Source organism: Elephas maximus, chromosome 6 (genome assembly GCF_024166365.1).
Source record: "Elephas maximus indicus isolate mEleMax1 chromosome 6, mEleMax1 primary haplotype, whole genome shotgun sequence".
Classification (NCBI taxonomy): domain Eukaryota; kingdom Metazoa; phylum Chordata; class Mammalia; order Proboscidea; family Elephantidae; genus Elephas; species Elephas maximus.
In genome coordinates this window covers 79,985,835-80,000,287 of record NC_064824.1, presented here as the reverse complement: position 1 = coordinate 80,000,287, position 14,453 = coordinate 79,985,835, and the positions used below count along the sequence as shown (strand labels likewise).

The 14,453-nt window shown below is 43.2% G+C and overlaps 1 protein-coding gene across 3 annotated transcripts in view; it reads left to right on the top strand.

Moving 5' to 3' along the window:
• The first annotated feature begins 10,298 nt into the window (after window positions 1-10,298).
• Window positions 10,299-14,453, top strand: part of CERKL (ceramide kinase like) — a 123,336-nt gene continuing 119,181 nt past the window's right edge. For all 3 annotated transcript variants that reach the window (XM_049887573.1, XM_049887572.1, XM_049887571.1), the window contains exon 1: window positions 10,299-10,621. In XM_049887573.1, the coding sequence (XP_049743530.1) occupies window positions 10,384-10,621 (238 nt within the window). In that variant the 5' untranslated portion in view covers window positions 10,299-10,383. The remainder of the gene's footprint in view (window positions 10,622-14,453) is intronic.

Here is a 14,453-nt window from a genome sequence, read left to right as displayed (position 1 = left end):
CCAAGAATAGAGAGGAATAGAGAATATTCTGGTCAATGGGACTTGGAGGAAATCAGCTAGGGGAATTTAGAAAGTATTTTCTTCCCTGGCAAAAAACAAATGCCCATGGTAAATCTGCCCTTGCTTCTCCCATTCTTGCCTTTGAATATTTTGGGGAGAGGATATGATGTGTCGAGCGTGTTCAGCCATCTTGGAATTACTGAGAGTCCTTTCCATACCTGGGAATAGTGAAGTGGAAAGTAGAAAAGTCCTTGCTTTCTTAATGGTATTACCTGTAATAAACTGCCCAGGAACAGCCTGACTCCGGATCTCTCTTTACGTGAAAAATAAAAACCTTATTTTAAAACCATTTTTATTTGGGTGTTTTTACTTGTAAGTGATAGACAAGAATTGAGAAACTACATGCTTTTGAGGTAAAAAAAAAAAAAAAAAAAGCATGGATAGAGGGAAGAGCAAGAGGAAAGCACGTACTCACTGATTGCAAGGCACTGTTTTTGGGTGGCATCACACAGAATCACCTGATGTGATGGATTACAATGCATATTCCTAGGAATAGTTCAGTGACAGGGTCAAAATCTCGGGCAGGAGTGGGAGTGCAGCCTGGGAATTTTCATTTAAAATAAACTGATGAGTCTTAAACACATCAAAGTTTGAAAAGAGCAGAATGTTGTGTTTGGATGTGTGTTTAGAGTCTAAAATTTCAAGTCTACAAGGTCCAGAGGATGTTTTGAGAATGAGAGCCTAGAAGGAAGGTGCCATAAGATTTTTGGCATAGTGTATCATGGAAGTTCAGGGCTAGGCTATTATATATGTCGTCTATATAGACACTGAAGTCCCCCAAAATGGTAACGGATAATGATATAAAAAGCCATTCCCACACTTTTTGATGCCTATGAGCTATTTTTAATAGTGAGAAGTGATGTTGCCCTCCTCTTTATGACATCTTTTTTGTCATATAGGCAGTCCCTGGATTACGAACTCATTTTGTTCCCAAGTCTGTCTTTAAGTCAAATTTGTATGTAATTTGTACGTAAGTCAGAATAGTTAGGTACAGTCTGTATGTGTCAGTAAATCAAATGTTTGTCTTAGTGTATAATATATAGTGTACCTTTCTATGCATAAAAGCATTAAGGAAAGATTTCCAGATACACTAAAACATTTCTGACATAATAGTACTGTGATAATAATAATAATGTTTTGATGCACTTCACAAAGTTGTTCCCATTTGTTATCATGAACCATTGCATGTACCTCAAATTTTTAATATAATAGGCCTTACAGGGGTTGGTTAGTAATTATAGGTAGTATGTAAGTGATCGGAATCGACTCGACGGCACTGGGTTTTTTGTTTTTTATGTAAGTGAGATGTTCATAACCTTGGGGCTGCCTGTAATAATGCTGAGTTATCGAAAATGAGGAGAGATTTCTGATTTAAACTGGCTGTTTTATTTGTGTACCTGGTTATACAGGATTTACCGTTCCACACTACAGCATTACTGACAGTTACTCTGAGAATGGTTCAAGCTCTCTATCTCTTAAGAATATATTTCAAAGTTTTGGTCTGAGTTTATGAATATCTGAGCCTAGCTGAAAGGGGGCTTCAAAAGGCTCGAGGGAAAGGGAAGAGGAGCCTATTCTTTCCTGTATATGTTACTGCTTAGCAAGACACCAGAGCTCATGTTAGGTGAGATGTGGCCCAGAACACAGTTGAGCCATTCATTGTAAACAGGGTGGCAATCTGAGTGGGGAAAACTTGTATGTGCAGAAAATTTGATCTTCTGACCTGCTGGTATGCTAGAATTGTTTCTGTTTTCTTTGTAACTGTTGTACGGACATATGGTCCTCTACCTTTTAGGCAGCAGGAGCCAGAGTAGCAGGAACATTCTGGCAAAATCTCCACTCAGCATGAGATGGGAAGCAGCTCTCTTGACATATTGACAACATGCCCATTTCACATCAGAAATGACTGAGAGCTGGATGCAACAAAACTCAGTTTGCTCAAAATATATGCTGACATAGCAAGTTAAATATGACCTGTTGTCATAAACCTTTATTATTTTTCTCACCTCCCCCTCCGCGGCCATCGCGTCGATTCCTCATCTATGAGACATAATATGTTCTATACTGATTTTTCAAATCATGATTTTTTAAAGTTTAATTTATTCATTCGTGCATTTGGTACATGTATTGAGCATTTACTATGCTAAAATTACTGCTTTAATCACAAGAGAAAGAGCCATCAACAAGCAGATTCGGTTGTTGCTCTCACGGGAGCACCAATCTGATGGGAGAGAGGAAGCAGACAGGAAATAAGTAAGCAGATAACCAAGCACGTACTTTTAGAGGGTGGAAAAGTGCTGTGCAGAAAATAACATTGAGTAGGGATCAAATTTTGGTTGGCTGGACAGGAAAGACCCTCTGAGAGGGGGACATGAAGTTGATCTGGGTGCCACACAAAGTCATGCAGTGACCTGGGTGAGGAGCGTTTCAGATGGAGTAAACACAACATCAGAGGCCCTGAGACAAATCAACTTGATTTATTTGAGGAACAGAAATTTGGTCAATGTAGTCGGACACATGAGGGTGCCATGATCTGGAGTCTACTTGATGGCAACTAGTTTGAAGTTTGGTTTTGTTTGGTTTGGTTTGGTTTGGTTGGCCACAAGTCTATTAAGAGAGGAAGAAAAATATTCAGAGATCAGGTTTGAGCAGGTGGGCAAGGGTCAGATTACATGTGGCCTTATTGGTCATGGTAAGAGTTTGATTTTACCGTTCAGCAGTGAGAAGTTCTTAATACAAATAAAATCTGTAAACTAACCAAAAACCATATCAAGCCCAGTGCCATCGAGTCGATTCCGACTCATAGCAACCCTACAGGACAGAGTAGAACTGCCCCAGAGAGTTGCCAAGAAGCGGGTGGTGGATTTGAACCGCCTACTCTTTGGTTAGCAGCCATCGCACTTAACCACTGCACCACCAGGGTTTCCATGAAGTAAACTAGAGATTAAAAAAGAACAAAGCTGATGATAATTTGATAACATAGGCCCTCAACCATGTCATTCAAACGCCAAGCTTAAAAGCCAAGAGGCTTTGGGAGATCAGAGGAAATGACACGAAGTTATCCAACGGCCAAAGCTCAGATCCATCAGAGTTGGCCATGACTGGAATTAGATATTTTTGTGTCCTGCCCCATTGTAGTGCATCTGAATCTGCTGTAGATTCACCTGCATCCATCTGGGGTACTGAGAGGTTTGCACAGATGAGAAGGTGGCTGTCTCATCAGGCCTCACCCCTGGAATTTGCCCAGATACTTAATGGCCTCCTGAAATCAATGTTAACAGTAGCTTAGAGTTTTTTTTAAAGGTTCTTTGCTCAGGCTTGGGTTTCTAAAAACTAGGGATGGAGCCTGTGTTTGCAGGCCTAGCCAAATCGCTTTCAAACATAAAGTGTCCATGTGCCTATTAAGCTAAGTCACTTAAAGTTGAATGCTCTACAGACAGATAACCAAGCTTCTAGCCAAAGCGGAGAAGCAATGTTCAGGAAGCTTCCTGAAAGTTTTCTGTAAGCAATTATCATGCATTAGGGTTTTATATGGATCACTTATGAGACAACTGGTCTTCAGGAAGTCGGGGAAAATAACTAATGAGGGAATTTAGTATCATTGTTACAGTTAAGCGTTAATGGAGTTCATTTATTCATTAGAGTATTTATTGAGCACTTACTATGTACTAGGCACCGTGTGTTGTTAGATGCCATTAAGTCGATTTCAACACATAGCAACCCCACGTGACAGAGCAGAACCGCCCCACTGGGTTTTCTAAGCTGGAATCTTTACAGAAGCAGATCGCCAGGTCCTTCTCCCACAGAGTGGCCAGGTGGGTTCAAATCGACAGCCTTTCAGTTAGCAGACAAGCACTTAACCCTTTGCACCACCAGGGCTCCAGGAACTCAATAGAGAACAAGATAAATTCCCTGCCAACAAGGAGCTTACATTCTGACAACAACAGCAGCAGCAACAACACTAGTTAACATTTATGGACTGTTTCTTATATTCCAGCACTGTTAATAAATGAATTAACTCATCCTAGTGGAGAACCCAGACAATAAAAAACTAAGTTAATGTATAATAAGAGGAGCCCTGGTAGCACAGCGGTTAAGAGCTCAGCTGCTAAGCAAAAGATTGGCAGTTTGAATCTACCAGCAGCTTCTTGGAAACCCTATGGGACAGTTCTACTCTGTCCTATAGGGTCACTATGAGTTGGAACTGATTCGACAGCAATAGGTATATAATAAGAAGCAGTAAAAAATAAAGCAGGGTATGGTAGACAGATTAATGGCCCCCAGAAGATGTTCACATCTAATTCCCAGAACCTTATGTAACAAAAATGGCTTTGCAAATGTAGTTAAGGATTATCCACTTGAGTCCAATGTAATCTCAAGGGTCTTTATAAAAGGGAGGCAAGAAGGTCAAAATCAGAAAGAGAAAAAGAGAAAGTGTAAGATTACAAACAGAGATCAGAGAGGAGAGAAGATATGATAGTACTGGCTTTAAATATAGAGGAAGGGGCCATGCATGAGCCAAGAAATGTAGGTGGCCTCTAGAAGCTGGAAAAGGCGAGGAAACAGATTTCTCCTTATTTATTTGTTTTAATCCAATAAAACTGATTTCAGATTTCTGACCTTGAGATAATAAATTTGTGCTGCTTTAAGTCACTGTATTTGTGTTAATTTGTTATAGCAGCAATAAGAAACTTATTCGCTAGGTTAAACCACCCCATTGCCATCAAGTCAATTCTGACTCATAGTGATCCTATAGGACAGAGGAGAACTGCCTCATAGAGTTTTGCTAGGTTACAGGGTGTAAATTATGGAGGATGTTCGGGAATGGCCTCTTTGAGGAGATGACCTTTAAGCAGAAGTGTGAATCAAGTGAAGGAGTAAGCCATGTGGTGGGCTGGAGAGAAAAGCATTCCAGCCAGAGGGAACAGCTTGAGTAAATGCTCTAAGAAGGGATTTTTCTCAGGTTTTTGAGGAATAGTAAGAAGACTTGGATAAGTGAGCAAAAGGAAAATTATTAGTAAGCAACCTTGGAGAGGAAACCTAGGTGGTGTAGAGGTTAAGTGCTAAGTCTGCTAACCAAAAGGTCAGCAGTTCGAATCCGCCAGGCACTCCTTGGAAACTCTACGGTGCAGCTCTACTCTGTCTTACAGGGCCGCTATGAGTCGGAATCGACTCGACGGCAGTGGGTTTGGTTTGGTTTGGACCTTGGAGAGGTAGCCAAGGACTAGATTATGTAGGCCTTGTCGCCTTGCTAAAACCCAAAAATTCTGTTGCCATGGAGCCAATTCTGACTCATAGCAACCCATATAGGACAGAGGAGAACTGCCCCATAGAGTTTCCAGGGCTGTAATCTTTATGGAAACAGACCATCATATCTTTCTCCCACAGAGCGGCTGGTGAGTTTGAACTGCCAACCTTTTGGTTAGCAGCCAAGCACTTAACCACCTTGCTTAAAGACTTTTATTCAAGAGTGATAGGAAGCCATTGGAAGGTTTTGAGCAAGGAGTGATATAGTCTTGTTTTTTTTTTTTAATTTTTGTTGTTGTTTGAAAAAATACACAGCAGAACATTGACCAATTCAACAATTTTTTTTTCTTCAAATATTTTGTTTTTGGTGAAAGCTTACATAGCAAATTAGGTTCTCATTTCTATACATATTGTTCAATGACTTTGGTTACATTTTCCACATTGTATCAACATTCTCATTATTTTCATTCTGACTGTCCCATTTCCATTAATCCAGCTGCCCCCCTCCCCCCAAATTTCTCATCTTTGCCTTGAGGTAAATGTTGACCATTTGGCCTCATACAGATGATTTTTTTTTTTTTTTAAAGAAGCACAGAACTCATAGGTGATATTGTTTATTTTATGAGCCAATCTGTTATTTAGCTGAAAGGTGACCTCTGGGAGTGGTTTCAGTTCAAAGTTTAAAGGTTATCTGAGGGCAAAAGTCTCAGAGGTTCCCCTAGTCTCCAATTCAACAATTTTTATGTGTACAATTCAGTGACATTGATTACATTCTTCAAATTGTGCAACCATTTTTATCCTCCATTTCAGAACTGTTCCTCCCTCTTTAACATAAACTCATTGACCCTTAAGCTTTCTATCTAATCTTGCAAGTTGCTGTTGTTGGTTTGGTCCCAAATAAATAGTTCTTTAAAAAAGCACAGTGTTCCAGGCAGGCATTCTTTACTAATTCAGCTAAACTACAATTTGGTTTAAAGAAGACTTTGGGGAAATTTTTGGTTTAAGGTTTAAAGATTATTTTGGAGTAATAATTTTGAGGGTTTATGTAGCCTCAGTGACTCCAGAAAGGCTGGGTTCCATGAAAATTTAAAATTCTGTTCCACATTTTCCCCCTTTTGATCAGGATTCTTCTATAGAATCTTTATGATCTTGTTACTTTTTAAAGGAACAATATGCTAGGTGGAGAATAGACTCTGGGCTGCAGAAGTCAGTTAAGAAAAACGACAGTTCAATCAAGGAGATGGGTTGGGAGGCTATAAAAGTAGTCCAGGTGAGAGGTACAGGGGCACAGACTAGTATGAGAGCACTCTGAAAGCAAGACAAAGTTGGACTCAGAGTATATTCCGTAGGTGGGATTGAGAGGTGTTTAGTCATCTAGTGCTGCTATAACAGAAATACCACAAGTGGATGGTTTTAAAAAGTTTATTTTCTCACAGTAAAGTAGGCTAAAAGTCCAAATTGAGGGTGTCAGCTCCAGGAAGTCCTTCTCTTTCTGCTGGCCTTCTCACCAATCTTCCCCACAACTGGGAGCTTCTCCACGCAGGGACCCCCGGTCCAAAGAACGTGCTCTGCTCCCTGCACTGCTTTCTTGGTGGTATGAGGTCCCCCGTCTCTCTGCTCACTTCTTTCCTTTATACCTCAAGAGACTGCCTCAAGACACACTCTAAACTTGTAGACTGAGTACTACTTCACTAACAGGACTGCCACCCATCCTCCCTCATTAACGTTATAGAGGCAGGATTTACAACATATAGAAAAATCACACAATACTGGTTATCATGGCCCAGCCAAACTAATACACACATTTTGGGGGGATGTAATTCAATCCCTGACTACATCCCTGACTACAGGATTTGCTGGTAGCCTGAATGTGAGGTATGAGACAAAGTGAGGAGACAAGGATGACATCAAGGATTTTGTTAACATTCTTTGCTGAGACTTGGAACATTCTGGACGAACAGATTTGTAATGGAAAAATCACAAGTTTGGTCTTAGACATGTTACTTTTGAGATGCTTATTGGACAGCCAAGTGGAGATGCCATGTAGGCAGTTGGGCGTACAAATCTGAAGTTCACGGGAGTCACTGGGGCTTAAGACAAGAATTTGGGAGCCCTGGTGGTGCAGTGGTTAAGTGCTCAGCTGCTAACCAAAAGGTCAGCAGTTTGAAACCACCAGCAGACCCTTGGAAACCCTATGGGGCAGTTCTTTTCTGTCCTATAGGGTAGCCATGAATCGGAGAGGACTCGACAGAAATGGGATCGGTTTTTTGGATATTATTTAAAGCTATGGGGCTGACGCTCCTGTAGATAGATCCTAAGGACAGAGCCTTGGGGCATGCAGCCTTTAGAACCCTGAAAAAAAGACAGCTCAACAAAAGGAAAGAACATAGTACAGCCCCTATTACTTCCACTCTCCAGCAATCACCAAGACTTCAGAAACAAAGCAAAGCCCATGTCTGACTATCTGGCCTGACTGAATCTTGAAAAAAACAACTGGCGCCCTTGTAAAAGGTCCTAGGAAGTAGCCACTGCCTTGGCCTATCTGCCCTAGCCCTCAGTGAGCTTTTAAAGAGCCAGTGAGCTCTAATTGTGTTGATTGCCTGACAGCTGTGAATACAAGATGCTGACTCCAGAACCGCAGCTCACTCTGTGGAGGGCACCAGCTCTTCCCCACTAACGACTGCTGAGCTGAGCCACCAGAAGCCTGCCTGCGTGGGGCTTAGCAGCAGCTGCACTTCTGCTCCAAGGAACAGCTCTATGCAATCAGATCAAACTGAGGCTCTTCCCCGCTTCGCCTGGGAGCTTGGGTATTAGTTTTTGGAGCATTAAATAGTAAGAGTATTAGCTTACCAGGCACACGGGTGCTTTATGTTCGAGAGGGATTTGGCTAGGCCTACAAACACGGTCTCTCTCCCTGATGTTTTTGAAATCCAAGTCTGAGTAGAACGTCTCTTGAGAAACTCCTGCTACTGTTAGTTCTTCTGCCTGACTTTGCCGTGTGAACAGGAACGAGAACAGAGTGCGAAGGGGCTACCTACCCGACATGATTGTTTGGGTGCCGGCACACTGCAACTAACTAGATTCACAACTGTATAAATTTAATTGCAGTTTTAGCTTTCCCACCCCTAACTTTTTCTCAGTTCAATTCTAATGACCCTGCAGCCTCCTGCTTTACCTCCCACTCCGCTCCTCTTCCAGGGGACTCCCTTGGTCCCTGTCTGTCTGTTTCCCACCACAAATCATCAGCTTCCTGTGTCCTTACACTACTTACAGCAACCATGCTCCGTCTTGGCTAAACATTGGAATCCCCTGGGGAGCTTTAAAAAAAAACCCTCATGTCTGGGTCCCACCCCGAGAGACTCTGATTTAACAGTCTTTAAGTGTGGCCTGAAGGAGCCCTGGTGGTGCAGTGTTAAGCAGTAGGCTGCTAAAAGAAAGGTCATTGGTTCAAATCCACCAGCCACTCTTTGGGAGAAAGATGTTCAACTCTGTCCTATAGGGTCACTAAGGGTCGGAATCCACTGGCCAGCAAAGGGTTAAGGCCTGGGCATTGGGGTTTTTAAAAGCTCCCCCAGGTAATGCTAATATGTAGCCATTGTTGATGGCTAGAGACCCTGTGCTTCCCAAAAGGACAAATAGATAATTTTCTGAATCCCAGCTACCTGAAGTAAGCTAACGGTAAACTCCCCAGGGCACTCTCAATTTCCAGGTAACACTGCATTACAGCAGTAATCTTCTGGAGAACAAACCCTGCTGCTTGTAATCTCTCCCAAGGGTGTGCTACCCACCAAAACCCAGTGCTAGATCTGGGTAAAGACCAGACTGCAGAGGGGATAACTTGGAGAACCAGTTGCTATGGGGTGGATTCCAACTCGTGGTGACCTCATGTGTGTCAGAGTAGAACTGTGCTCCATAGGGTTTTCAGCGGCTGATTTTTCCAAAGTAGATGTCAGGCCTTTCTCCCAAGGCACCTCTGGGTGTACTCCAGCTTCCAACCTTTTGATTAGCAGCCAAGCCTGTTAACTGTTTGCATCACCTAGGGACATTCTGGGGGAAGGTAGGGCCCAAATACTTAAAACGTGGAGGCAACCTCCTCTAAGATTAAGTTTATCAGATCCAAAGGGTTGCAGTTCAAATTCACCAGCCGTTCCTTGGAAACTCTATGGGGCAGTTCTCTGTCCTGTAAGGTCGCTATGAGTCGGAATCAAGTCGACCGCAAGGGTTTTTTGTTGTTGTTTTGTTTTTATTTATACAAACCAGGAGGGAGCCCTGGTGGCACACTGCTTAAGCGCTGAGCTGCTAACCGAAAGATTGACGGTTGGAACCCACCAGCCATTCTCTGGGAGAAATATGTGGCAGTCTGCTTCCATACAGATTTATAGCTTTGGCAAACCCTATGAGGCAATTCTACTCTGTCCTATAGTGTCGCTGTGAGTCCACAGGACTGCAATGGGTTTGTACAAAACAGGGGCTTCCCCTTGGGTTGTTGGTAATTGAATTCCCACTTCATCCCAGTTGCCTAACGGTCAGCTCTTGAGGGCTTGCATGCAAGGTTGTAAAGCAGGAACTCTGCTTGCCATGTGCGAACGCTGGAAAGGAGGTGGAAAAACAGAGGCTTATCCCCTTGCACAGTGTGTTCTAAGGCCCAGAGGCAATGGCATCACCTGAGAACTCTTTAGAAATGTAGTATTTTGGGCCCCATCCCAGACCTATTGAATAAGAATCTGATATTTGTGCAAGGTAAAGTTTTAGAAGCCCTGCTTTATACAACTACCAGTAAAGCAATGCGTTAAATCCCCTAAGAACAGTAGCAGTAGGCGGAGGGAGCGACTTATTCCTCCTCCAGGAAGGGTCTTTTCGTAGGGAGCGGCAAAGCAGCGAGGGCGGCGGGCCGAGGAGCCAGACTAGCCAGGGCGGCCCCGCCTGCGCGCCCCGCCTCCCTGCTTGGGCTCGGCCGGGCGCGCCGTTGCTGTGGCAGCGCCGGACGCAGCCGGAACGGTGACTGCCGCGGCCTCCACCTCCTCCTGCGAGGGCCTCCCCGGGACCCCTGGCACGGGCCCAGCTTGCTCCTCTGCTATGCTCCGGGGACGGCGCGGCAGCCGGGTGAGAGCCCTGGAGGGCGGCCCGGAGGAAGAGGCGCCCCCGGCGGTGGCCGAGGTGCCCTCGGCGCTGTTACCGTCCCTGCAGCAGCCAGAGGCGACAGCCGAGCAGATCCTGCTTCGGGGCATTTTTGAGATCGGGAGGGGCAGCTGCGACGTAGTGCTGAGCGAGCGGGCCCTGAGGTGGCGGCCCATCGTGCCCGAGCGCCTGGCGGGTGAGTGCCAGGGTCCGCGCGCCTTCCAGTTCCCCGCCCGCGCTCTTCTCCCCTCCCCGCCGTCTCCCGGGCCCGGCAGCTTCCCCTCCCTCCTCCGCGCGTCCTACTGCTCCCTGGGCTCCTCCTCTGCCCGGCGGGACCACCGCGTCCCGAAGCCACCGCCTCCGCCCTCCCGACCGGGGAAAACTGGGCATCCCTTAGCGCTCCTCCCGCTACCTGTCTCCTCCCGCTTGGTTTCCCGCCTCTGGATTCATTCTCTGGGTAAACGTTACACAAAGCTTCTGCTCTGCGTCTGAAAAGAAAGAACTGAGCCCCAAAGGGGCGGTGTTTTTCCAAAGGCAGAATGGTCACCTACTCCGCCCCTCCAAGTTGGAAAGTTTTAATTCATCAATTTTTGACGTTATGATGAAAGTATGAGACGTTTAGAGAATACGCCTACACATGGGTTCTGAATCTAATTCTCAATTAGCTGACTTCTGAGTTTAACCCCAGTGCTGTGGGGTCCCTCTGGGCTTTCCCAATCTTGACATTCCTTGCCGTTGGCTACAATTAAGGCTTCTTCAGGCTCAGTCTAGAAATGTGATGTTTAATGTTGACTCTAGAATATTGAATCCCAATGTTGTAATGGTTACATTTTGTGCAAATACGATTCATGCTTTTTACTTGCATTTGCCTTTTATTGGCTTAAAATTTGAGTTATTTAGAAGATGTTCCAAGGCTGTCGTTTACAATAAAAATATTTCAAGTCTTAGTCTAGAGATGATTTAGGGAAAAACCTTGAGCTGCAGTATGCAGCCTCTTCTCAGTAAATTAAAACTTATGAAATTAATAAAAAAAATTCAAACATCGCCTTCCCCTGTTGGAAAATAAAACACGTCCAACTGATTTTGTAGAACAGAGAAAAGTCACTGTCTTATAAAGTTCCTTGTGCAAAAACCTTACTGACAAAATGAAACCGAACAGTCATGGACCCAGCACGGGCTATGCAGTGTGAATTAAGCTTGTGCTGCAAATACCAGCCACTTAATTAAAGTTCCTCCAACCTTAATTAGGATGGCGTTAGGTGTTTAAGTGCTACAGCTGCTAACCAAGAGGTCGGCGGTTCAAATCCACCAGGCGCTCCTTGGAAACTCTATCGGGCAGTTCTACTCTGTCGTGTAGGGTCGCTATGAGTCAGAATGGACTCCACAGCAGTGGGTTTGGTTTTTTTTTTTTTAGGTGTTTCAAAAACCAAGGTGGAGTATTGTCTTGAACCTTTGAAGTCAAAAGCTTGGAATATGCCCATGAATTACTTCTATTAGTTTGTAAATCAGTTTGAATTTTAGAATGTAGAAGTTTGTCATTAGAGTTTAGATTAGCCCATACCAGCCAACTTAACCTACAATGAAGCTGAAATACTATAGAATTAAAATGAAGTATTGTTCACTGAGAGGTCAAACAAATCAGTGTTGCCAGGCTGGTACAGAAGAAAGCAAACAATGTAAGAAAAAGGAAATGCTGTTTTACACTGATTGGTGGTAACCGAGGAAAAGTAGGTTTAAACTCATTGCCACAGAATTTAAAAAGATATCTTGACAGTTTTGTAACTCTGTTGGTTATGAAACCTTTGGTTTTCTTTTCCTTGATATATGTGCATCATTTTTTTCTTAGAAATTAAAGTCTAGCATCCAAATAAACAAACAAACAAACAAAACCATCACCATGGAGTCGATTCCGACTCATAGAGACTCTATAGGACAGAGTAGAACTGCCCCATAGAGTTTCCAAGGAGCGCCTGGTGGATTCAAACTGCTGACCTTTTGGTTAGGAGCCGTAGCACTTAACCATTATGCTACCAGGTTTTCCAACTAGCATCCAGACCACTTTAAAACCCACTGTGACCTTGTAGGACAGAGTAAAAGTGCCCTATAGGGTTTCCAAAGCTGTAATTTTTATGGAAACAGACTGCCAAATCTTTCTTCTGCAAAATGGCTGGTGGGTTTGAACCGCTGGTCTTTCAGCTAGCAGCTGAGCCCCTGACTGCTGAACAACTGCGCTCAGCAGCAAGCACAGTAGGAAGCGCTTCTATTTAAAGAAGAAACCGAGAGGTGTTTTTACTTAGATAAAATGACGAGTGGGAAAGGAGATGGAAAAGGACATATTAAGAGATTGTAAACGTGCTCGCCTGCCAATTGAAAGGTTTGTGGTTCGAACCCACCAGCGGCTCCTTTGGAGAAAGACCTGGTGATCTGTTTTTATAAAGATTACAGCCAAGAAAACTCTAGGGAGTAGTTTTACTCTGTTGCATGGAGTCACTATGAGTCAGAATCGACTCAAAGACACCCAACCATACACAGTATGTTTAAATGTAAAAATGTGCTTCCTGATGTGGAATTAACTTAGATACGAGTGATGACGCATAGTTGAATTTGGGCCGGACAATGGAGGAGAAATTAAAGCAAAGTTACCATACTTGAGAGAACGTGGTATAGGAAACTATGTCCAGGGAGACCGTGTTTGTCACTAATTGACAGGTGACTGGGCTGTTCCAGGCAGGCTGGATGTGGGGAGTCACTGGGCATTATTGAATCATTCACATGAGGTACTTTGCAAGACTGTCCAGCTTTCAAACCTCACAGTGCCTTAGTTATTTTCACTGATGAAATAAAACAACATGTGATCTTTTCTCTAATTTTCCGTCTTAAGTAATGAGCAAAGACACTAATGTATTTTATGAGGGCTATCACTGCCAAAATTGTGACTAATTGATGGTCTTGTTGACAAGGTAAATTAGTATAACCATAGTGACTGTAGTTCTCTTTATTGGGTTCAAGGGTTACTTGGAATAGTGGTTGTTGCTCTGTCTCCCACAGGAGTAAGGAAAGCCTGTAAGTCAAGACTGGAGGCACAAATGCATCAGCATTTTCTTTTTTTGAGAGAAATAAGTTTGCAATTTAGTGTATTAGATTTTGTCAAACAACATATTAACATGATTAGCAATTATTACCTTAACAAATTAACTTAAATATTTTGGTGCTTAGTGCTAAGATGTTTTGCTAGATGCTATGAAAATGCAAAATGATGACCTGGTCTCTGCCCTCGAGGAAGATTCAACTCACAGAAAAGACATATGACTCCAAACTATAACATACCCACTCCTCATCTATCGACATGGTTAGGCTCCAAAGACCAGGTGTTATGCAAAAATCAGCATTATGCAAAAACAAAGGAGGACCACAGGAGATCACAAAATGAAGGATGACTACATCATTATGTAACTGCTAAATTATATCATTATGTAATTGCCAAATTACATCAATACATATCTGCCAAACCACTGAGAATCATGGCCCAGCCAAGTTGACACATAACCTTAACCATCGCAGCCAATGTTACTCTCACCTTGCACCTTGGCGTTTGTTACTGCCAAAGGTATGTTATCAATGTGCAAAATAATTGGATGATAGATTTTCTACTGTTGTAAATGTGAAATGTGGAATAACGAGATAGTTAATAAGTGAGGTGTAGGTGTATAAGACAGTGTGTTACTAAACATTCACCAGACATTAAGTACCTACTTAGTGCTTTGTGTAGCAATATGAAGATCAGTAAGGTGTGGGTCCTGTTCTTAAGGATTTAAGGGTATTCTTGACCGGAGTTTCTTTATGGAATATCAATTTGCTTATTTAAGAACCCGTTTCCAAGAAGAATTAGACTTGGATCAGAAAGACTAAGTAAGTTTATGGATGGTTAGGGTGTGATAGAGGTGGGTGGAAAATCCTAGGTTGAAGAAATAACATAAAGGCAGAAAATGAAAGACCATTTCCTGGGAATAGTGAATGCTAGAGTCTGT